At 32.9% G+C, this 26,274-nt stretch overlaps 2 protein-coding genes across 2 annotated transcripts; both read left to right on the top strand.

The window, feature by feature from the left end:
- Positions 1–4,722: 4,722 nt before the first annotated feature.
- LOC130975320 (uncharacterized) lies at positions 4,723–6,444 on the top strand. The gene has a single exon (XM_057900131.1). It carries the CDS (start codon positions 4,723–4,725, stop codon positions 6,442–6,444), a length of 1,722 nt encoding a protein of 573 aa, XP_057756114.1.
- Positions 6,445–19,326: 12,882 nt separating this feature from the next.
- LOC130975319 (uncharacterized) lies at positions 19,327–20,385 on the top strand. The gene has a single exon (XM_057900130.1). It carries the CDS (start codon positions 19,327–19,329, stop codon positions 20,383–20,385), a length of 1,059 nt encoding a protein of 352 aa, XP_057756113.1.
- The last annotated feature ends 5,889 nt before the right edge of the window (positions 20,386–26,274 follow it).

Below are 26,274 nucleotides of genomic sequence, written 5' to 3'. Positions count from 1 at the left end.
TGTATATATAAATTTTAAAAGAAAAGTAAGTTTTTTAAATATTTTTATTTTTTATTTTCGTAAAAATGATATATTAGATCTTTTAACAAGTTTGAGATTAGGCCAAGCTCAACGAGGCTTAGTACTTAAAGGGTTTAATTATTTTGTAGGTTCTTATAGTTTTATTAAATTTTTAATTAAGTTTTTATATTTTTTTCTTTTTAATTAAGTCTCTATACTATATCAAAATTTGTAATTAAATTTTTGCTGTGACAAAAATATTAGAATTAATAAAATACTCTATTAAACAAAATAAATATACCTAATATTTGAATAAATATTTTATTTTATTTAACAAAATATTTAATTAATTTTAATATTTTTATAATAGTAGAGATTTAAGTACAAAATTTAATATGATATAAAAATTCAATAAAAAAACATAAAAACTTAATTAAAATTTTAATAAAACTATAAGAATCGGTAAAATAATTAAACATACTATAAAAAAAGGTCTATAATAAACTGTATGTCTAACTTAAATACATTACAAAACTAACCTAATACGGATGAAGCGTACCCTATTCTATTTTTATCCATATTTTCTGTTGTGAGTTCAATATTTTCTTTCTCTAGTAATTGTTTAAGCTTTTTTTCTTAATGAAGTTTTCTTGATTTTTTTATTCAAATAAATAATACATTAATTCTCAAAATATGCAGGAGAAAAAATTTTGACGAAAATGCGCATGGCAAAGTGAAAGGCAGCATTCGCAAAATGGGTCTGACATGACAGACTGAAGGATTGACTACGAATTAGATGACGTCGTGAATGGCACTTGCGAAGTGGCCCAAATCAGATGCAGCAGCAGCAAAATGGAGCAACTCATTGGCGGCAAACACGAATTGGACATACTATAATTGGAGTCTACGAAATAGCGACCCGTCAGTCAAAGATGTAAATTCTAGTGAGCACCAATCTCTGTACGAGCATGCATTGGTTAAGCTAGGTGGCCATGGACAGAAGTGTAAGGGGTTGGTTGAATATAAAAGGGAAGAAGGGGGAGGAGACCAAGTTGAACATACAGAAGAAGGGAAAAGAGTTTAAAAAATTGGATGGTGGGAAAAACAAATTGTGCTATGGTAAAAAATATTGTATTGTGGTTTGAAAAAAAAATTAAAATGACTAGGGGTGGAAGTAACGTGGAAGAAAATCTTAATCGGTTAGATGAAATTTATATTGGACATTTGTTTCACAAAGTTAATTTCAGTGATTATGTTTAGTGAATTATGTTATTAGTATTCTTGTTAGAACTAATTTTGTTGTTATTTAATCTTGGTAAGAGTATTTTTAATTATATTTTTCATGTTTTTTTTATTATAGCCCACTCGTGTTCTTATTCCGCATGGCACACTTGTTGATGTTTTCACGTTTGGATCCAAGCATGGGAATTATACTTTTTTAATAAAGAGTTTTGAGTATGACAATCCACTGATAAGTGCTTTTGTCGAAAGATGGCATCCCGAAACGCACACATTTCACCTCCCTTAGGGTGAGTGTACCATAATTTTAGAGGATGTTGTAATACAATTAGGGTTACCTATTGATGGCGAGCCTGTGAGTGGTACTCTGAGGTCATGGAGAAAGTTCCAACAAAGAGATATATGACAATGGTGTCAAGAACTTTTGGGTGATGTTCCAGTCGGCCAAGTAGGGACAACGAAGTTTAACATAAAGTTGAAGTGGCTCAGGACTCACCTGACTTATCAAATAGCCCTCATTCAGTATGCACGTTGTTACATTCTGCTTACAGTGTGTTCTGTCAACTGAGATCAGTGGCTTACAGTGCTTGAAGGCTTAAACACACGACAGAAACGACCAAAAAACCTGATGAAATATGAGACTGTCACGGTCCAATATATTGTCGACATAGTACGGTCCCGTTTGTAGGTCAACAATTGTCTCTGGTATCAATATGCTTAATTAGTAAAACAGAGAAACGACTAAAAACACCATCAATAATAAAGTCCAATAAGTTTGACTTACAAGTTATACCTAGAATGAAAGTTTGCAGAGCGTTGAAATATCTCCGCAGATGGTCATATGACTCCTCCCAATCACCATAAATTTTGGCAATTGCCTTCTGCTTCGCGTGCCAAACCTTCTTGTAAAAAATCTTGTACCTGTATGCTGACTTTACTGATCCTTGCAACACCTTTATGCAAATGGTCGCATCAGCGTGAACCATGAAAAATATATGCTGGCAGATGACATTGCTATCAAGTTGAGCATGATCTTACGACATCGAAGTTGCCAAACAACTATGAGGCCTTTGGTATTTTTGAATTTTCCAAAATCTGGAAGACTTGGTCTTTGCAACCCATACCATCCAACGACATTGGTCCCATACTACTTGCATCGACATATATACCGACTTTGATCACTCTACCACCTTGTATTTCGCGTTTCTGCGGAGGTTGTATTTCTTGACAGTAAGCACCGCTGTTTCTCTATTGAGAAACTTCAACCCAATCTCGAGCTCCATCTCACCCGACAAAGTATAGTTACTCGATCTGTCTTCTGCAGTAGTCGAGTTCATTGCTCCAAGATTTAAAGACAGGTAGTGTGCTGGAGTGCCGTTGGATATACCACCACCCCTCGCTACACCTCCTGATTCGGCACGAATTGGAAGAACCGTCTCGCGATAAAAGTGATTTGGTTTCGAGAACAACTTCTGTTTCGTCACTGATGAAAGGTTTTCGTCGGTTAAGAATTTCTTCTCGGTAAAAAAAAATTACTTTATTATAAGTATAGTTCCCAACCAACAAACAATCCTCAATCAAAGTTTAATTTTAGTTCTCACAAGTTCAACCCAATAAATATATTTTAGAAACATTTTTCCTTACCCCCAAAGGCTAATTTTCATCAACATCACGTTGAGCAATTTCTTAAATATATTTTAGAAACAATTCAGTTTTATTTTTTTTAAGCTTTTCCTTTTGTTACATGGGGATGCTTCCGATTTTCAAAGATTCCTGTCGAGAGAAAAAGCAAAAGTTAATCACGCCATAACAATTTACATTTCAAGAGAGAGAAAAAAGAAAGGGCCTTCTTCTGCACTGTTATCTTCCTTTCTCACATTTCGCTTTCTTTCTTGCTTTCCTTCTCTCTCTCTCTTTCTTTTTTATTTTTATTTTTATTTTTATTTTTATTTTTATTTTCGTTGTCTTTAACTTTCCTTTTTTTTTTTCTCTCTCTTTTTCTTTTTCCTGTTTCAAGTTCCTTTTTTGTGTTTTACGGCTTTCTTTTCCTCCAAACAGCTCCGATTTCCCCACTTGGCTTATATACTCTTCGTAAGTGAACAAATAACTGTGCTTCCATCAAAGGCCTCGAACATAGAAGCCAAGCCCCACATCTTATTCTTATAGGTCATAACCTAAATAGTTTTAAAAGTTTAGTGGAAAAATTATATTGGGTAGCAAAATTATTTTCCCAAAATTAAAAAAAAAAAAACTATAAAAAATACTGAGGTGTAGATCATTCAAGAAAACATAGAGTGAGAATCATCTACAAAAATTTTAATGAAAATAGTGATTTTTATGCATGTATTAAAATTTATTAAATATTGAGTGAGTTTAACCAAAACTATTCTCGTTCTCTAATTGATATAACAATACCTAATTAGTTATGAAATATGTTACAAAAATATATTTTAAATATATTAAAAATCGAACAAAATAAGTACCGAAAATAAAATATAAAAGACAATAATATAAAAATGAATATTTTTATATTTTATTTAATAATAAATTAAAATAAATTAAAAAAATTTGATTTATTTTATTTTTTATTTAAAAAATTTGAAAAAAATTACAATAATAAAAAGTATAAATTATAAAAATTAATAAAAAATAAAAAAATAAAAAATAAATTATATTTTTTATTAGTATCTCTATGTATTTTTTATCAGAATAGATATAAAATATAATAATTTAATATTTTTGGACATAATACTTTTATAAATATCTCATTTATCAAACATAATTTTATATTTTTATATCCCTATTTTAGTGTTTTATATCCAAAAACAAACACAGTTTCATAAACACTATAATGAGTGTCCTTATTACTAGTTCCTCGGTTTCTAAAAAAATACGTTTTATTATTATTATTATTATTAGTTTTTAATCAATCAATTTTTCCATATTTAATGACTTGATTTGATTTTAATTGATGAAAATAGTTAGTTGGGGTGCTTAATTAAATAGTTAGTAACCAATTTAGTTTGTCGAGTGATTAATTTACTCGTTTAGTTAAGAGAAATTTGAATTTTGCTTTATGCATACAGTAATTATTGGGTAAAAAACCATAATAAGCCAACTGGCTCAGAAAATTACGTAAATACGCCAAAACAAAAATCGTTACAGCAATAAGCCAGATCGTATTTTTATATAATTCGAACCAGGTTGGTTCGAACTCTATTAGTTAGTAAATCGAACCAGGTTGGTTCGAATTATGGTTTTTTTTTTGTTAGTAATTCGAACCAACCTGGTTCGAATTAGTAATGAAGGTAATTCGAACCAACCTGGTTCGAATTATAGAGAGAGAATGTCTGCATGTAATTCGAACCAGGCTGGTTCGAATTACACCAATCATAGTTCGAACCAGGCCGGTTCGAACTATGTGTGAGACTGACTGTATATATATGGTTCCAAACGTGAGTTACTCTCATTAGAGGGAGTAGGATGGCTAGTGAGGAGAGTTTTGTTGTTTTGGTGCACCACAGAGGATCTGTTAATAGAAAAACTCGTTCCGGAGTAAAGTTCACAGATAAGAATCCTCTATGTATTGTCATAACATCTACGACGAGTTACGATGACCTTGTTAGCGCTGTACTAATGAAGCTTGGTCTGGAGGGTGCGAAGCGGGTAAAGAAGTTTTTCTATCGCATTCCAGTCACGGTGCTACAGAATACGGTGAAGTATGATTGCTTCACGATTAATAATGATGCGGACTTACAAGTAATGTTTCTCTGTCGGCGGCAGTTTCCGGAGGTGAGGACACCGGAGTTGTTGGCCCGGCTGGTTGATGTTGTATCCAGCTCCGGCGGTTCGAACAGGAATACGAACACTATAGCGAATGCAGCAGGTTCTAGTTCCCGGCCTGCCGTTGCTTCCTCGTCCGTCCCTGTGTACGAACCAGTGGTCCAACATGTCGCCTCCCCATCTTTCGCTGTTGACCTCAATGCCACCGAAGGCGACGAGGTAGTGGAAAGGAAAAATTTGCCGAACGCTTTAGTGGGAGTTGCACCTGTTGGCGTAGGAGACGGTTTTTTGGACGATGAAGACGAGGATGACGTCGAGCCGGATATGATTGACGATGATAGCGCTGATGATATTGGAGCGACTGGGCCTGCATTGGAGGTAGGTGGTTCTAGCTCTGGCACACAGCAGTATCCACCACATTTTTCCTCATTGGACTTGGACGCCATGAGACATGAGGGGGTCTTGGGGCACGCTGTTGGATTCGGAGCTAGAGATGCGGAAGGGAGTACCGGTCTGACAGAGTTCCAGGTTGGTCAGCAATTCCAGGATAAAGATGAGGCCCTTTTAAGTGTGAAGACTTACAGCATCCGGCGAGGGGTACAGTACAAGGTGGTGGAGTCCGATCACCGCCGGTATGTGGGCAAGTGTTCCGAGTTTGGGAATGGGTGCACATGGTTGATTCGACTGAGTCTCCGGAAGCGCAAGGGCATCTGGGAGGTCAAACGGTACAATGGACCTCACACTTGCCTGGCCACATCCATCTCTAGTGACCACAGGAGTTTGGATTATCATGTGATTTCGGCTTTCATTATGCCAATGGTTAGGGCCGATGCATCCGTGAGCATCAAGGTGCTCCTGAACGCCACGGCAGCGCACTTTGGTTTTAGGCCGACTTACCGGAGGGTTTGGATGGCGAAGCAGAAATCTATTGCCCTCATATACGGTGACTGGGATGAGTCCTACAACGACCTGCCTAGGTGGGTCTTGGGTGTCCAGCTGACGATGCCTGGGAGTGTTGTGGTCCTGAAGACGAGCCCGGTTCGAGTTGAAGGACAGGTGGACGAATCTCAAGCGTACTTCCACAGACTTTTCTGGACTTTCCCGCCCTGCATCGAGGCATTCCGTCATTGCAAGCCGCTAATCAGCATTGACGGCACACATTTGTATGGGAAGTATGGGGGAACGTTGCTCATCGCGATTGCACAGGATGGGAACTCCAACATTCTACCTGTGGCATTCGCACTAGTAGAGGGTGAGAATGCGGAATCCTGGACATTCTTTCTCTCACACCTTCGACAGCACGTGACCCCGCAGCCCGGTCTGCTGGTTATATCGGACAGGCACAACGGCATCAAGGCTGCGCTTGAGGCCCCTGACGGCGGTTGGCTACCGCCATCTGCGTACCGTGCATTCTGCATATGACACGTAGCGGCTAATTTTGCCCTAACCTTCAAGGGCAAAGACGCTAGGAGGCTACTAGTGAACGCGGCGTATGCGAAGACCGAGGTTGAATTTGATTACTGGTTTGATATCCTGCGATCTGAAGATCCGGCGATGTGTGACTGGGCGAACCGGATTGATTACTCGTTGTGGACTCAGCATCGTGATGAGGGGCGGAGATTCGGTCACATGACGACGAACATCTCCGAGTGTGTGAACTCTATCCTGAAGGGGGTCAGAAATCTCCCTGTATCATCCCTGGTGAAGGCAACATATTGTAGGCTTGCGGAACTGTTTGTTCGCAAGGGGAGAGAGGCTGAGGCCCAGATGGGAACAGGACAACAATTCAGTCAGCATTTGGTGAAGTGTATTGAGGCCAACATGAAGACGGCCAGGTGCTTCATGGTGACGCTGTATGACCGGGAAAACTCCGAGTTCACTGTAGCAGAGACTACTCCGACTGGTTCTTTCTCCTTGGGTACTTACAGAGTATCACTTGCCTCTCGGACATGTGACTGCGGGTACTTCCAGGCTCTTCATTTCCCGTGTCAGCACGCACTTGCGTGCTGTGCATACTCACGGGTCACCTGGACCTCTTACGTTCACAGCGTCTATCAGATTAGCTCGGTCTTCAATGTGTATCGGATGGGATTCACACCTCCCATCCCGGAGGGCTTCTGGCCACCTTACGACGGGCCCACGGTGATTCCAGACCCTGCCATGAGGCGTGCCAGAGAGGGTCGTCCTAGATCCACTAGGATACGGACGAATATGGACGAGGCGGATCCGAATCGGCCAAAGAGGTGCGGCCTATGTCGCCAACCCGGACACACGCGACGTAGTTGCCCACAGGTTGGAGGCTCGTCTGAGACAGGACACCGTTAGTATGCATGTTGTTAGTGTTAGCATTATCTACATTAGTGCCCATCTTGCTAGTCTTAGAGTTATTTAGATTATATCCCATGTTGTTAGTGTCAGTATTATTTACATTAGTGCACATGACTTTTAGTTTGATTGTTGCGAGTAGTAATGAATATGGCTTTTTTAATTATGTATTTTTTTTCTTTAAAGTTCAACCATGTATGAACCAGGTTTGTACTTTTTTTGTTATGTTATAGTCTGTTTATCTATGTTTTTTTTTAATTTGTGTTCTGGGACATTCATTCTGTATGATCAATGAATCTTGAAACAGTTTAGCGTTTATTTTCTCTTATTGAACTGTGTCCGGGTTAGCGACATAGGCCGCATCTCTTTGGCTGATTCGGATATGCCTCGTCCATAGATACACGGCTTAGTCAGTCTCACACATAGTTCGAACCGGCCTGGTTCGAACTATGATTGGTGTAATTCGAACCAGCCTGGTTCGAATTACATGCAGACATTCTCTCTCTATAATTCGAACCAGGTTGGTTCGAATTACCTTCATTACTAATTCGAACCAGGCTGGTTCGAATTACTAACAAAAAAAAAACCATAATTCGAACCAACCTGGTTCGATTTACTAACTAATAGAGTTCGAACCAACCTGGTTCGAATTATATAAAAATACGATCTGGCTTATTGCTGTAACGATTTTTGCTTTGGCGTATTTACGTAATTTTCTGAGCCAGTTGGCTTATTATGATTTTTTACCCGTAATTATTGGTCAGCGACAAACCTTTAAATTAAGCTCAAATTCACGACGGATTAATTTTTAATTTGTTGGATTGAAAGAATACCATTCACAACAACAACAAAAAAATTTAATAGTTAACATGCTTAATTAGACTTAAGGGTCTAGGCTACCAAATTTTATCCGGCTCGATTTAACTTATATAATTAGAACATTTTTAATACTTGATTTTAGTTCAATTTTATTTTAGATCTCATAAAATAAAACATAAATATTTATGAAATTATATATCATAAAAATTGATTTGAGATTCAATATAAAATTTATGACTTTAATATTTGGTCTCAATTTAATTTAAATGTTGTATTATTTTTAATTATTTCATATAATAAATTATACAAGTGATATCGTTTAATTGGTCTTTCTTTAGAATGATACAATCTCTTTTTACTAATATCGATCTCATTTTAAATATTATATTCAATATAAATATTAATTTTAAATCAGTTTAGTTAATGTAATTACTAAAACTAATACCCAAAAAATATCGCTCGTAGGAACAAATACTCAAATAAATGAAAAATTCTAAATGAAAATATACCTTTGAATTTTTTTTTCTTGATTTTATATAGCTGAGTTTAATTTTGATATAAGTGTAAAATATTTTTCTTAATCGTTTAATTATATCCATTTTTTAATAATTATTTAAGTAATTAATATAAAAAATAGTTATTTTTGTTAATGTGATGTTATGTAATTAAATCTATTTTATATTAATAGTACATCAAAATTAAATTTTTAAATAATAGTCATGTTAAATAAAATAAAAATAGTAAAAGAAACGAATTTGGTATAATAAAAAAATTAATACAGGTAGTTTTATATAAATTTAATTTATCTAAAATTAACTAAAATAATTATTTTAGTCAATTTACGGAATTAATATTGGACACTTAATTTAGACCGAATGTAGTATTACTATATATTTAGCTATAATTTATTTCTGCATACAGATATAGAATGGTTTTGGATTAAATTGTCAATTTATTATGTAGTTTGAGTCTAGTGTTTGTATCCCTAAGCCTTTGTCAAAGATGTTTTTTTCCTTTTGTGAGTTGAGGAATGAGACATATGGTTAAGCATTTTTTGTTAGTGTGGCTTGCCTTTTTTACGTTTAGGAAAAAAGGGTATGTAGGAGACTCTAAATACTTGACAAATGAATGAACTAAGTCCCACCCCTCAAAAAGACAAAAATAGTATAAGCATGAATGTGAAAGGCCACACAAGCTTCAAGCTCCTTCATCCATCAATATCAAAAGGAAACATGCTTTATATCCATAAATTAAACTCTAGTTTTCTCAAATGGAAAACCTCATCCCTGTCAACTTTTGGGACAAGCAAATTTTCCTACTCATTGTTTTCATTTGCTTTTGAACATTAATTCATAATTCATATTACCTTTCACATGTTTCTATTTTCTTTTGGCGTGAAGTTTAGGGATTAATTTAATTGCACTCTTAATGTAAAGTATTAGACACTATCATGCATATTACACTAGATACATATACTTTTGAGATAGTTCGTTATAAAAGTTAAATACTTTGAATAATGAAATAATGTAAGTATGTAACAATGTTATAAGAGGAAGGTTTTAATAGAATAGAAAAGAAAAAGCCATAATTAGAAAAGAATTAAAGAAAATAGATAATTTTATTGAAGAAATTCTAAAAAAAAATCATTCCTTCTATTTTGTTTGATTTATTACATTCTTATTATTTTTTTATAGTAATTTTAATTAATTAATAGAATTATTTTAATTGAATCTCAGACCTACTTTTATTCATTACATTACTTTTTTTTAACGACAATCTTATCTTTAAGGTTGTGAAACAAAAATGTAAATCATAATTATAATTAATAAAACTAACAACTACTCTTAAAATAATATTTTTTATTTTTATTCTATTGTTCAACAGAAAGAATTACAACAAAAATTCTGCCATGTAACTAATTAGGGGAGTGTGGCTAACTGTAGTCAACTAGTAATTTTTTTTTAGAGAATTTGAATTTAAATTATCATAAGAAACATTTAAAATTTAACAAAATAAAAATCTAAAAAAAAATATCTAAGACCAAATAAACAAACATCTAAAATTATTTTAAAAATTACAAAAATTATTTTAAAAATTTATTTTGAAATTTTCAAATCTTTTTAAAAATTTCTAATAAAAAGAAACATAAAAAAATAAACATCCAAAATCTAACAAAAACGATATATCCAAAATCTTTTCAAACTTTCAAAACCTAATGAAACAAGACATCCAACAAAAACATTAGAAAATGAACATTCAAAAACTAAAAAAAGAAATATCTAAAACTATTAAAAAAATTATCCAAAATCTAAAATGAATAAATATCCAAAACATAAGAAAAATAAACATCTAAAACTTAGAAGAAAAAAAATCCAAAACCTAATGAAAAAAGGTATCCAAAATCTAAAAAAAAAAATCAAACACCAAATAATAATAAATATCCAAAGTTATTTTAAAAATCATAATAAAAATTCCAAAAATCATTTTAAAACTTGCACAATTATTTTAAAAATTTTTAATAGAAAGAAATATCCAAAATATAACAAAAAGAAACATTCAAAACCTAACAAAAAGGAGATATCTAAAATCTTTTTAAAATTTTAAAAATCTAACAAAAAGACATATTCAACAAAATATTGAAAAATAACTTTTGAAAACTAAGAAAAAAAATCAGAACTATTAAAAAAATTATCCAAAAGGCAAAAAACATCAAAAACATAAAAAAAAAAAAGAAACATCTAAAATTGAAGCGAAAGAAATATCCAAATCTAATGAAAAAAATTTCAAAATCTAAAAAAATCTAACACCAAATAATAGCAAATATCTAAAATCATTTTAAAAAATATAGTAAAAAGTTCAAGAATTATTTTAAAAATTCTAAAATTTATTTTAAAACTTCCAAAATTATTTTAGAAATTTATAATAAATAGAAACATTTGAAACATAACAAAAATAAACATTCAAAATCTAACAAAAAGTAGATATCCAAAATCTTTTTAAAATTCTAAAACCTAACAAAATGAGATATCCAACAAAATATTAGAAAAATAACTTCCAAAAAATAAGAAAAGAAACATTTAGAACTATTAAAAAAATTTTTGAAACTCAAAAAGAATAAATATCTAATGTAATAACCGTAATTACTTAACTACTTAATTAAAATAATTTAATTTTTTAAAATAGGTGCAAAAGTTTAGAATATTAATTATAAAATTTAAATATAATATTTGGATTAAGTAGATTTTTATGAATTGAAAAATATTTTTTTTTTGGAAAAAATTGCGTAAAAACGTGTGCCGATAAATTAGCTAGCAGTACTGGCTTAAGTCTATCTGGTACTGCGTGAGAATAATAAAAGCTATAGAAAAACTTAGAAAATAATTAAAGTTGAAAACCGGGCGCTAATTCTAAAGGTTTGGCCCAAGATTTGGGCCAAACAAGCCAAAAACGCTAATGAGTTAGACTGGGTCCAAGTTAGACCCAAATCCGACATATATATATATATAACCTTAAGTGAGGCCATTTCAGCCTCATAACTTCATAATCCCACACACTTACAGCTGCATGGGTTGAGAGAAGAGGGAAGAAGAAATACTGTTCACTTCCTCACTCTTTTGCTTGTATCTTAAGCTACGGTGCTCCGATTCGCGTCTTAGTTGTGGTTATGCGAAGCTCTCGCCGAGCCCATTAGTTCTAACTAACTTTTACTGGTAAAATTTTGAACTTCTCTCTCCATTCTTCAGCCCTAAAAGTTTCAAAAATTTAGCTTTTGATATTGACTTGATTTTGTGATTTTGATTTCTTAGTGGTATTGTAGCATTGAAGTATTGTTAGATTTTGGCCCCAAAACTATTGAGTAAGATAAGAATGTCCTAAACTCTTATAAATTTATGATTTTGATAAATCCTAGGTATTAATTATGATGAATTAATAATGTATAGAGTTTGGAATTTATGATTATTGGAGCTTTTCGGTTGGTTGTGGTGGCTTGAATTAACTTGGAAACTTGTAGAAGTTTGGCTGAGGTCAAATTTTGGTATCTGGTGCATATTTGAAATCGGTCAAGGTATGATTTTAGTTTCCTCGATATAATATGTAATATTTTTGGACACTTAGGCTAGCAGACCTTAGGATAGGATTGAATTGGTGGTTGATAATTATGATATATGATAATTTTGATGATTGTGAAATATTGGTAAATGATTATGTTGATTTATGATGTGGGGTTGGATAATGATTATGAGGATTAATAATGAATTATGAGACTTGTTGATGTTGATAAATGTTGAGGATGGTGAAATGATGTTTTGTGATGTTAATTATTGAAATTCGAGTTTTATAAGTAGAATTTGGTGTATGAAATAGATGATATTATATGTTGCTAAGTTGTAGAATGATGAGAAGGTATATAAATATAATTTAGGTACATTGGAGCTGTTTTGGATGTGAAATAATTAGTTTTGAATTGAGAGTTTTGGTAAATTTGAGGTTTAAAGATTTTTTGTAAAAACGAATTTTTGTCCAGTTTTGGCAGATCATATCTTAAGCCCCAGTTTTTGAAATTGATTGGATTTTAAATCAAGTTAAAGATAATTCAAAGAGTTTTAAAACGATATAGATTTCGTAAAAATCAGAATTTTGTAGAAAAAGATATGATCGTTGAAAATTGGTGTCAAAAATCTGAATTTTGTGATGTTGTAGAAAATTGTAAGTTCTGGTTTGTGTGCCTACGCACCGAGCAGAACGGGTGTTATGACTCGTGCGTACACATGAGAGGTGTGCGCATGCATACCCTATGAAAGTTGCAAGTTGTGGGTACACAAGCTGGGAAGAGCCTTCTGTTGAGTGCATTCACACGTATTCATGCACTTTGGAGAACTACTCTCTGTATATTTACTTTTCTGCACTTTAGCTGGGATGTATTGTTTTCTGCCATTTTCTATTTCTAGAGCTATGAACAACTAAACCCCTTTCATTGGGTTAGGGAGCTCTGTTGTAATTTGATGGATCAATTATAGTTTTCATTCTCTTCTTCTTCTTCTTCTCTTTTGATTTACTAGAAAGCTTTCGATCTTAATTCAATTGGTTAGTTGTATTGGAAAAGAAACTCTCCATAATTGGATCTCCTCTGAGCCTTGGAAAAGGGATGAGGAGATCATGTTAGAAATGCTTTCTCATGTTGGACCAAATTGAGGTCTGGGCAGATATAGTGACATGTAATCCTCTCAACACTTTGATTTGGAAATGCATGTGGTATAATCAGTGACCATACTTCATCTCTTCTCATGAGCAATTAAATCAAGGAATTGGGCAATTATTCAAGCTTAGAGAGATTGGATTACCAAGTAATTGGAATCTAATCACCTAAGATTGTCAAGGAGATCAATAGATGCATTGATTGAGGAAGAGATGAAAATGAACTTGATCTGGAGAATACAACATCTCCTGAGCCCAATGAATCCCCATTTCTGATCTTACCCATTCTCTTTATTTTCTGTCATTTATTTTCATGCTCATTACCCCAAATCCCCATTTAAGATTCTGCACTTTATTTTCTGCTATTTACTTTTCCGCCATTTAATTTTCTGCCATTCTCAAACTACACTCTGTTCAGGTCAACTAGCATACTCTTCCAACTAAAGTTGCTTGACCAATCAATCCCTGTGGGATTCGACCTCACTCTATTGTGAGTTTTTACTTGACGACAAATTCGGTATACTTGTCGAAGAAAAATTTGTTGAGAGACAAGGTTTCATGCATCAGATGTCAGAATATTTTTCAAACTAACAACTTGCAAGTAGACTTTTGAGCTACAAATAAAATTTGAGAGGATACTATGAACAACAACGAAGAGGAGAGGAGAGGAAGAAGAATATATGATGAAGATGAAGATTTAGGGGGTTAGGGTTTTATAAGTGGGAATAGATCAATTTGGGTATTTTAACTAAATTTTGGAGACTAAATTGAGTTGAAATCATTATATGTCTACATAAGCGTGCATCAAACAGCCAATTTGGCACTTAACTGTACACATCAGCGCCGTTAAAACGTCTAGTAACTTTTGGACTAACGGGAATTCACAATTTTGAAAGTGAGAAATTTATTTGATCATTTTAAAAAGTGGAAGACTAATCTAAAACGAGTTGAGAATTTCATAGATCATTTTGAGCATTATCTCGATCGAAATTTATCTCTATAATATAAAAAACAATACTCTTATCTTATTACAAAACTTTTCAATAATAGTAATTTATTTATTATCTTTAATAGTAGATATTTTTCGATAAAAAATATTTTACTTCCTGTATCCACATCGGGGTGCATGAAGGTTTGGAGGGACCAACTGTCCTGCTCACTCATTCGTTTTTCAACAACTGCACGTCTGCACCGTACTGAACTGCACTGCACCGCACCGCAGTATAGTGTCTTACATTATATTCCCTTTGCATAACACCAAACCAACTCTTACTCTTAAGTCTCAACCCTGCATCCTCTGATCCATATATTTGGTGTCTTATAAAAAAATTTATTATGCTATTGGAAAAAAAAATTTATTATTACATATTTATTTGAATATTCTACTATAATAAGTTTAAATAGTTTGGTGGATAATTATTCAATTAAAAAATATATAAATTTATATATATGTATAAATATATAATGACTAATTTTCATTTATATATAGTGTTTTGTAATATAATATAATATAATAATATATATTCATTTTAATTGTATATAGCATTTTTGTAATATAATATAATACGTATATATTCACTTTAAATCTATTAGTAGTACATTAATAGACACCAAATTTACTTAAATATAATATTATTTTAGATAGTATCTTATTCTTTAATTAAGAGGTCTTAAATTCAAAAAGAACGTGTTTTCTTTTGAATAAAGTAACAGCATTCGAGATTTATCAAAACTATACATATTATATTAGGGCACCACTTAAATAAAGATCCCAAAATTGACTTTATGGTAAAGACGCCTACGTGGCAAAATCTAAGCCATACATTCTAAAGCCACATTTTTCTAAAAACCGTAACTCTTCAAAAGCGTCACCTAATGGAAAAAAGTAAATTAGAAGATTTAAGAGATGAAATAATTAAGTTATCAAAATTAATAGATCAAAAATTAATGATTTTAACTAATATCAATTGTAATGACACTGAATTCTTAAAATCAATACAAAATGATTTTTCTCAAAATCTTTATTTTACTATAAGTTTCATTGAAGGACTTCAAAAACCTGAAAAAACTTATATTTCACATGGAGTTCCTAAAAAATGTTATTATGGAGACAATTATCCCCATCTTCATCATACTTTTAATCCACAACTAAATTCTATAATAGATATGCTTGAAGAAATATTAGTTTCTCTAAAATTTCAGAAAAATAAAGAAAAAGAAGAGTCTAATATAATAAACAAAATTGAGCAGATTTTTGATAAACATTTCCAAAAAGAAATTCCTAAGAAAGAGGAAACCCAAAGTAAAATTGATATAACAAATCTAAAGATTAGACCACCCCTAAAACTATGAATATTGATGAAAAATTAGAAGAAGTTACAATGCTTTTTAAACAATTAAAAATGGCTCAAGAAGACAATTTTGTGGAACAAGGTTTTCAGATTAAAGAAGAACCAGAAATTTCTGAAAGAGAAGAATATGTGTTAGACTATTCAAGTGATGAGGAACCAGTAAATCCAGTACAAGTAAAAGATGAAGCTGGAACATCTGGGAATAGTAATCAAACCCAATTTAAATGGGAAACAAGTTTTGAAAATTATGCTTTTAAAAAAGGTTTTATGAGCAAAAACTCGAAATATACTAAAATACCATCTAAATACGTTCCTAAAATCCAAGAGCTAGAGGGAGAAAAAATGCTTGATTTAGATTGCAAAAGAAACGAAAAAGAAATTTTCGAAGATTGGATGAACTCTTTTCTATTAGAAGCTTATACAAACCCAAAATTAAATGATTTATCTGAAATGGATATCTGGAATTTCATAGGTTTCCACACAAAAGGAACTATAAGAAATTATATGTTATCAGTAGATAACAAAGTAATAGAAGAATTAACTGAAAAAACAACAGCTTATGATAAAATTGCATACATAATGAGGGTTCTATACAAAGAATTTTTGGAAAAAATGTCATAGATCATGGAAAAGAAATCTCTGAAAGAGAGTATTTAGAGGCAAAAAATCATTTGGCCAATATTCAAATATTCGATCTTTGCCATATAGAATCCTATATTTGTGAATATAGAATATATTATTAAAATTAAAAGAAGAAGATAAAAATCATTATCTTAGCATGTATATCACAAAACTTCCATATCCTGCTAATGAAATTATTATGGGAAGATTTATAAGAGAAATAAATAATAAAGCAATTGAAAATAATTTTGGTGGAGCAACTTTCGCTATAAGAGAGGAAATAAAAGAACGCTGTATGCAAGAGGCTACTCAGAAAAGATTTAATAATATAATTAGAATCTGTTGTCAAGATAATGAGGAAATTCCTCAAAAATATGGTTCTAACAAAAATATTAGAAAATACCATCCTTATAAAAATATCCAAAGAAAAAGAAAATATCACTTTAGAAAAAGAAAATATTATCCAAATTGGAGAAAAAAGAGATATTTTAGGGAAAGAAGTATCGATAAAAAACAAAAAAACTTCTGCCCAAATAAAAAAGAAAACTGTAAATGTTGGTATTGTCAAGAAGAAGGACATTATGCAAATGAATGTCCAAAAAAGAAGGATAAAAAAGGCCTAACTAAACAACTGGAAATTGCAAAAACTTGTTTTATGGAACCTTTAGAAGAATCTGATGATGAACTAAAATATATTTTTGAATATGTCTCAGAAACAGACTCAGAAACAAACTCAGGAACTGAGTAATAGTGCTACATTTATTACTGTAAAGATTACAGAAAAATTTATTAATGCCTTCATAGACACAGGGGCAACAAAATGTTTCGCAAGTTCAAATTTAAAACTTGACTGGAAAAGGTTAAAAAATCCACTAAGAATTAGAATAGCCGATAAATCTATACACAAAATTAATTTTAAAACAGAAATGGTTGAAATCTTCATTCAAAATTACAGATTCATTATTCCATCTATATATAAATTAGAATCTGGAATAGATTTAATTATAGGAAATAATTTCTTAAAACTATATCACCCTTTTATTCAAGAATTAACATATATAGTTCTAAAAGCCCCATATGATTCCTCTCTAAATCAAAGGGCAAAATTAATAAAAATCCCAACCACTACTATAAACGAAATTTTAAAATTCAAAATATTTTCTATTCTAGAAGAATGTTATTTAAACCTATTCTTCCAAATAAAAACTCCAAAAAATAATCTTGAAATTAAAATAGAAGAACTTTTAAATGAAGTCTGTGCTGAAAATCCCTTAGATATTAAAAATACAAACAGAGAATTAATAAGCATTAAGCTAAAAGTTCCTACAAGGGAAATAAATGTTCCAAATAGAATTCCCTATTCAGCTAGAGATAAGGAAGAATTTTCATCTGAATGTAAAGATCTTTTGGATAAAGGAATTATAAGACTAAGTAAAAGCCCTCATGCGGCCCCAGCCTTCTATGTTGAAAACAATAATGAAATTAAAAGAGGAAAACGAAGAATGGTTATTAATTATAAAAAAATGAATGAAGCAACCATAGGTGATGCTCATAAGCTCCCAAGAAAGGATTCCATTCTAGAAAAAATCAAAGGAGCAACTTGGTTTTCATCGCTCGATGCAAAATCAGGATATTGGCAACTTCGCTTAGACGAAGAAACAAAGAAATTAACTGCCTTTACTTGTCCAACAAAAGAATCAACCGGAGTATTACTCTACGAATGGAATGTCCTACCATTTGGACTAAAACAAGCTCCAGGTATTTATCAAAGATTTATGGAAGAAAATTTAAAAGATTTAAATGATTTCGTTCTAGTTTACATTGATGATATACTAATCTTTACAAAACAAGATGAAGAAGATCATCTTCAAAAATTACTAATTGTCTTAGAAAGATGTAAGGAAAAAGGTTTAGTCCTTAGTAAAAAGAAAGCTAAGCTAGCAAAACAAGAAATAGAATTTCTTGGATTAATTCTATCTTCTGAAGGGAAGTTAAAACTTCAACCAAATGTATTAGAAAAAGTAGATCTATTTCCTGATAAAATGGAAGATAGAAAACAATTACAAAGATTTTTAGGATGCATAAATTATATTTCTGATCAAGGATTTTTAAAGAATATAACAGATTATACTAAAAACTTATTTTCAAAAATAAGCATAAAGAAAATTTGGAAATGGGAAGAAAAGGATAGTCTGCAGATTCAAAAAATTAAAGAACTTTGTAAAAATCTTCCAGAACTTTATATTCCAGAAGAAAATGACTATTTAATAGTTGAAACAGATGCTTCAGACAAAACCTGGTCAGGTTGTCTAAAAGCCAAAAAAGCTGAAAAAAGCTTGAACAAAGAAAAAGAATCACTAGATTCTAAACATTCTTCAAAAGAATTACTATGCAGATATATTTCTGGAACTTTTACAACAACAGAACAGAGGTATACTACCCACGAAAAAGAAACTCTAGCAGCAATAAAAACTATTAAGAAATGGAGGATAGATCTTCTTCCCAAGGAATTTCTTTTACGAACAGACTCAAGTTATTTAACAGGTTTTATTAAATATAATTTACAAGCTGATTATAATCAGGGTCGTCTGGTAAGATGGCAAATGTTCTTATTACAATACCCAATAAAAATCGAGTATATTAAAGGAAATAAAAATATTATTGCAGATACATTAACAAGAGAATGGAGTTCATTGTCAACACAATGAATCAAGAAATCCAGAAGCTTGAAAGAGAGCTTGAAAAGTGCAATCACTGTCAGCAGCTAAAAGCTCAAATTCAATCCATCAAGAAGGCAATAGAAGCCATGAAAGCAACCCAGCAAACAACATTAGCTGCTTCAATACCAATATTGACAACACCATCAGAATTCAGCCAGCTAAGCGTGGTGGACCAACCAAAAATTGAAAAAATTTCTGAAAATAAAACTCTGGCAGAAATAATTAAAAAATCAACTCAGGACAAAAAATATTATGTCATCTATAATGGCCCAATGAAAGGAGTTTATGATGATTGGGCAAAAGCAGCCCCATTTACTCACCAACCCAAAACTATTCACAAAGGAGGATTCTTGACAATAGAAGAAGCAAAAGAATCCCTCAGAAAATATGAAGCGCTCCATCCCGAGCAAATTCTAAAAAGAGCAGAGAAAGCTCCAGTCCAAATCCAAAGAACAGCCCAAGCCCAAAGGACTGGACTAATGAAAAATATCCCTACAAGGGCCGAAATAAATGATAAGAAAAGGGTCTGCAGATCAAACTGTAGAGAAACCTTAAATCTGGTTCTAAACTGGACTCTAGACAAAAGAGCAACATTGGGATATTATCCCATTAACAAAGAACAGCTAACAAAGCTGGTAATCTTCCCAGAGGCCTCACCCTCTGATACATATCAGTTTTTCCAATACGGATTAATTGATACGATCCTAATTTTTGACAATTTAAATATTATCAAAGAATTTCCTGCAGGTTTTATAGATGCAGTGAAAAAATTTAAAAATATGATTGATGCAAGAGAACCAAGGGATATATCCCTAAAATTTACAAGTAGTCAGCCAATCTTCAATGAAGAAGGAGAATGTTTGATCCCAGCATTTCAAGTAGTTTTCATGTCAGTCTTCCCAGGAGATTTTCAACCAATAGAACAAGTTCAAGATCTATCAATTTATAGCGACGAAGGTAGATTAGCCAGCACATTGGCAAGAGTCTTCGAGAGAGCCCAAAAAATAAACAAAGAATCCAGAACAAGAATAAACTACAAAAGTAGAAACACTCTAATTGTTTCTAGTAAGAAAAACCAAATTGAATCAAGAGAGATGAGACTCCTAGTAGATTTTGAATCAGCATTTTACAACTTTTCTGGATTACTGGAAAAGCTTCCTGACGGGATAAGGAGGAATCTATGCCATTTACTAAAAGACAAAGAAGACCATAGGTGCCAGCTATGCACCTCAGAAATGTCTGAAGAAAGCAACAATGTTGAAGACCCCACCCACGTGGGAAAAGAAGAGGATGAGACATCTGAGTCATCCATCAACATTATTGTTGAATGACGTAAGAGCTTACATCACAAAAGCACCAATAATGTAGTTGGTGCAAACTAAGTGCTCAGTGACGCATGCAATGACGTCACAAGTAGGGTAAGGATGGGATTTGTCCATCAAACCCAACCATTATAAATAGAGTGCTAAGTCATTTGAAGAGGGGCAGAAATCAGAAAGCAGGAGGCTAGAAGTACTCACAAGCCAGGAGGGCAAAGAGGAAGAAGCCAAGGCGATTCTGAAGTCTGACCACCAAAGTCATTAGAAAAATAATTCTAAGAAATTCCCCTCTGGAATTAATTTGTAAAATCTCCCCTCTGGAGAACAAAACACATATTGTAAAATAGCAGTAAATAAAGAAGTTTATTCTCCAGAAAGGTACATCTTTATCTCAATCTCTTTAAGTTATGAATTATTTAGAAGATATAGAAATAACTGAAGAATCTGATTACTATAAGCTAACTGCTTTACTTGATAATGAAAAACAAGCTATCTTAAAAACAGAATTAGATCTTAAACCCAATGATAATTTTAACAAACAAAACCCTTTAAAAGAAATCTTTAATAGAAAAAATATAATATATTATGGAAAAATTCAAATTGAAACTCCGATAAAAATACAATCTGCAAATGGGGAACTTGAAATAGCCCTGATAAATGAACAAGATGTAAATAAACAAATTGGAAAAATTAGAGATCAACAAAAAAGATCTAAAATCGGATGGATTCATATTAGTACCATTCAAGTTTTAGTTAAATCCACATACATGAAAGGAATTAATTCTCCAATAAGTCTAGCAATTTGTGATAAAAGAATCACTAATCCTAGAGACCAAATAATTGGAATAATCCATGGTAACTTAGCAAATGTAAATGTTAAATTCAATGCTCATATTGGATACGCTATTCCCCTATCAACCGAAAACCTAGGAAGATCCTTAAGTTTGGCTTATAAATTTCATAAGATAGATTTAATGGAACAAAATGATGAACCATTTTCTATTACATATGCAATTAATTATGCACTAACAAATAGTCATCATAGTATAGACTTCAAAGATAAAGAAAGAATTTATGTTGATGAACTTTTTCAAAAGTTTGTAAAAACAGAAATTCCAAGAAATAAAGCCATTGAAAGCCCAGTTTTGTTATTAAAACAACCATCAAGAAATTCATTTTCATCATCTAGTTTTAGAATAAGAGAATCTAAAATTAACAGTCCTCTAAGTTTATCTCATGTAAAAGCGGAAGAAAAAGACTCTGAAATAAAGGAGTTAACGAAAAGAATTGAAAAGTTGAATGAAACTCTGAATAATAAATTATGACAATAAATAAAGAAGAAATATACGTATCTTATCAAAATAAGAAACAAGAACTCTTTGAAAGAGAAAATCATTTGAAATACCTAAGGTTTTCTACAATAAATCAAAGGGCTTTTGAGACATTACTAATGATCTGTAATAATTTAAAAAAGGAAGTTGAAGAACTAGAAAAAATAATAGAAGCTTTAGAAAATAATCATGAATCTATGGCAGAAGATGCTGAAATTTCAATATGAAAGTTTTCCAAAAAAGACTTATTTCCTTAAAAACTACTAAAAGAAAAATGAAAACAAGGTTTTTGGCTATAGCCATGAAAATAAAAAGATTAGCAATTGAATCTTCAGAATTGGAAGTAGAAATTAAAAAGATAACTAAGAAAATAATTAAAACAAGAAAACTTTTACAATATGTAAAGATCAAGAAAACAGTGAAAAATCTAAAAGAAAGTATTAAGAATAAACGTATTTTTCGAAGTCGAAGATTACATTATCTTCATATTCAAAGCATGATTGCATTACAAGCTTTAGAATCAAGAATACATGTTCAAAATATTCAAGTAATGCAACCTCTACAGGTTGAACCCCTAGAACAAAGTGAATCTGAACAAGAATTACAAGTATCTTTATCACCTTTACAAAATCCTATAATCTAAGGAGCATATAAAATGCCTGGTTTAGCAAATCAAACGCTACAAGAATTAAAAAATGATCTAGAATTTCAGAAAAATCAAAAAAGATATTATGAAGTAAGATTACAGAATAGTAACATATACACCAGAAATAGAGAAGAAGTAGAACAATTTTGTAAAAATTGTATAGAAAGTATAACAAGAGAAATAGAAAATTTATTAAAAGAAATAGAAGATTTTAATAGTGCAAATCCAACCCAAGAAAAATATTTTAAAAATTTGCAAAATTAAAAATTGGTATCAGAGCCAAGTTAACGATTAAGGGTAACACTTTCTCTTTAAGCAACACTTTTAGTGACACGCTTTTAAATCAATAACAACCACAAAATGAAAACGTCTTTACGAAAAGATGAAAAAGGCATCTTTACCGTAGCATCCCCCATTATATTATCCCTCTATTTGACTAATATATACATTGACCTTCTCCTAAATTACACCAACTTATTCCTCTTGGTGATAATATAGTTAACAGATCCTTATACATGTGTAAGTCATCTGTATATTAATGGATTTTATTTTGTTTTATTTTCTTAATTTGAAATTGAACACATACACTTCAGAATAATGTTAAAGAAAGAGCTTTTGCAATTGCTTTTCTATCTCTACGAATTCCCTATGTAAAGAGAGATTGTGGGGTTGAAATTGACTTTTTACAATCATTTCTATTTAGTATTTATTGATGCAATGTGCCGGTATCAAGTTAGGATAATTGTATCATTCTATTTATTGATGCTGAATCTCATGTAATTGTTGTCTATACATCCTCATATAATATAGGTAAAGACCTAAATTATCTAGCTCATCCGAATTTGAATTTTCTAAATTTTAAATTTTTACTTAAAAAAATAAAATATAATTTTTTATTTTTAAATAATTTTTTTTTTGTATTTTTTTTGTGCCACTTATAAAATAAATAGTAAAAAATCACATTTTATTCTCTAAAATAAAATTTAAAATTTAAAAGATCAAAATCTCATCCCATCTCAAAATAGACCTTCCTCTAAGTAGATCTTCTCGATAAAAGTGGTGTTTTAAGTCGTTTACTATTCATATGCATTGTGACACCATAAAATACTTTTTAGAATTTCTCAAAGAATCGTGCAACAATCAGATGAATGTATTGCAAAGATCCCATGGTTCAAAAGCAACATGATTTTTTTATTATTTGACAAGTATTCTATCGATGATAGACTTCAATTTGTTCTTCAATTCAAAGAAATCAACCCTGACTTGGATCACGAGTGATAATTGTTCGGTGGTCGGTTGGTTCCTGAACGGGTTGGAGATGCTGACTAAACGGATGGAGGATCTGGATGCAGGTTACTCGTGCGTGACTGGACCTCCTAGGCAAATGTTGGAAGGAGAGAAAAAGAGCTTTACGATCTCCTGGGCTGATAGAGCGGTGAGAGGGGGAGCCACCTGCAAAAGGGACTCCGACGCTCAAGTCAGAATCCGCACAAAGTGGCAGAAAGAGTGAGGGTCATGTGATGTACCTTGGGAGAGGGGTAGGACCCTCCCCATATATACCCAGTACTAGGGTGAGTTCCACAGGAGCAGACCCACCTTCTAGGAAGTTTTCTTCCTCTAGCTGGCTGGTTTCACACAGATAAGGAGGTGGCACGCAGGTCGTCCCTTGGCTCGGGTAAGGCGTGTTGTCGGGTCGGCGGTTTGTCCGGCCCCGGATTCTTGCACAGCTGGGCTGGGGCAGAACAGTGCCCCCAACGCGCCAGCTACGTCAACAAGCGCCGTTGGTGGCACGTTCTCCTCAGTTTCTCCATTGCTGGTTTCCTGTCTGGTCGGTTGTTCGCAAGGGGGGTGACCCCTACGCGCAAGCGGCACTTGTCCGTTTCTGGGGAGTGCCAATTGTCGCCTCGTTTATCACGCTGGTCATTTAATGCGCGTTATGATTGATTTGAAGGTTTGAAAAAAGTCTGTTTTACCCCTGATTTTTGCGCTTCTTAGTGCGGTTATTTCCTAGTTTTTATCTTCTTTCTTCCACTCTTCTAACTCCTTCGCGTTCCATTTCCATTTTCCTCTCCCAAATCCTTTCTGCATCACTCTTTCTTACTCTTTCCTTTAAACCTTCTGGGTTCCGCTGAGGTTCGCTTCTAGTTCAATTGCATCCTTCCAGAACTTCTTCGACATCCTTTGACGATTGTCTTTCTGGTAAACATCCTCTCCCTTCATTGTAAATTGTTGCAAATGTTTAAGCGTTCTTGTTGTTACTGTTACTATTTCTTATTTTGCTTTTGCAATCTTCGAGTTGTGCATGTTTCCTTATTTAAACTGTGTCGCCGTTAGTTAGGCTCTAAGGGGGTTACCATTGGATGTTCAATTTTTTACCCTGTGTGTAACTGTAAGTAGTGAGTGGGCTTCCTGTACACGTAGAATTAGTTCTGGCTTCACCGGTCTCCCGACCATGCGATTTTAATGGCAAAGTGGTGCCCTCACTGTAGGTATGGCGCAGCGTCCCGCCGTGAGAGTCCCCGTGGATCGGTACCCTTAGGTCACGTCGGACGTGAAAGATACCCCTTCCCATATGACCTTGGAGGAACTCAGGGAGTTCCGTCAAGCAGACTATCTTTGCGAGAGAGGTCCCGAGGAGGACCTCTACGAGGTGTTCGTCCCAACTGACCGGGAACGGATATGCCATTTGAACTTGAACACCCCCGGGACGCCGATTAGATCTGGATGTATAAGACGATGTTTACCAACCTAGGAATTCGCATTCCCTTCTCCCCCTTCCAGATGGCACTATTAAACCGATCTGATGTGGTGCCGTCTCAATTGCATCCGAACAGTTGGGTCTCCATCTGCTGTTTCGAGATGGTTTGCGAGTATCTATAACTGCCGACCTCCATGGAGGTCTTTCTATTCTTTTTTGTTTTAACAAATCCATCCAAAGAGGGGAAAGCCAAGAAAGGGTTCATGTCGTTCCGATCAGCCCAAGGTCGAAGGGTCTTTGGCCTGTTCGAGGACTCCTATCATGATTTCAAGAAGAAATACTTCAAGGTTCGCCCCGCTGACGATTGGATTTTTGACGGTTTAGAATTTCTCAAATAGAATCTCGTTGTAAAGTATAGTTTCTAAATCAATCACTAATCCTTTCGTACAAAAAGTTGTTTGTCACAAGTACAAACCCCTAAAATCTATAAACCGAAGTATTGGAACCTCGGGTCGTTCTCCCTAGGATTTACAATAAAGTGTCTTGTTATTGGTTGTGAGTTATTTTGGGGTTTTTGAGATTATAGCCAAGAATTATAAAATGGCAAAGGAAATAAACTAACAACTAACAAAGCTCTTGGCAAGGTATGAGAACTAGAAGTCCTATCCTAGTTATCCTCTTCAATTGTGATAACAAATTGTCCATTGCTCCCACTTAGTTAACCTCTAATCATGGAGGAAAGTCAAGTGGATGAATCAATTTGATTCCTCAAGTCCTAATCAACTCCTAAAGGAAAGACTAGCTTTAGAGGCATTCAAATCAATTAGCAACTTCTAATTATCAATCAACAAAGGAATTAGATAACTCAAGAGTCACTAATTACTCTACCTAGGCCAAGAGGAACAAAACCTACACTAAAATCCAACCAAGCATTTCATCAAACGCTTGGAAGGCACAAAAGAAAAGCAAAGCAAATTGACAACAAGAATAGAATCTAACAACATTTATTGAAAGGAATTAACAACAACAATCAAAAGAAACACATTTATTATGAATTACCTTTTATTGAATTGGAAGAAAGTAGAAGAAACAATACTAGATCTACAACAAAATACAAGAACAACATAAAGGAGATTGCAATAAAAGAATGGAAGAAGAATCAATGCAACTACAAGGAATTGAGATGTGGAAGTGGAAGAAGATGAATCTAAACCTAGATCTATGAA

This window comes from Arachis stenosperma, chromosome 4, assembly GCF_014773155.1.
Source record: "Arachis stenosperma cultivar V10309 chromosome 4, arast.V10309.gnm1.PFL2, whole genome shotgun sequence".
In the NCBI taxonomy this organism is placed as follows: Eukaryota; Viridiplantae; Streptophyta; class Magnoliopsida; order Fabales; family Fabaceae; genus Arachis; species Arachis stenosperma.
The sequence above is the reverse complement of the archived record's forward strand: the minus strand, read 5'-3'. Positions and strand labels throughout refer to the sequence as shown.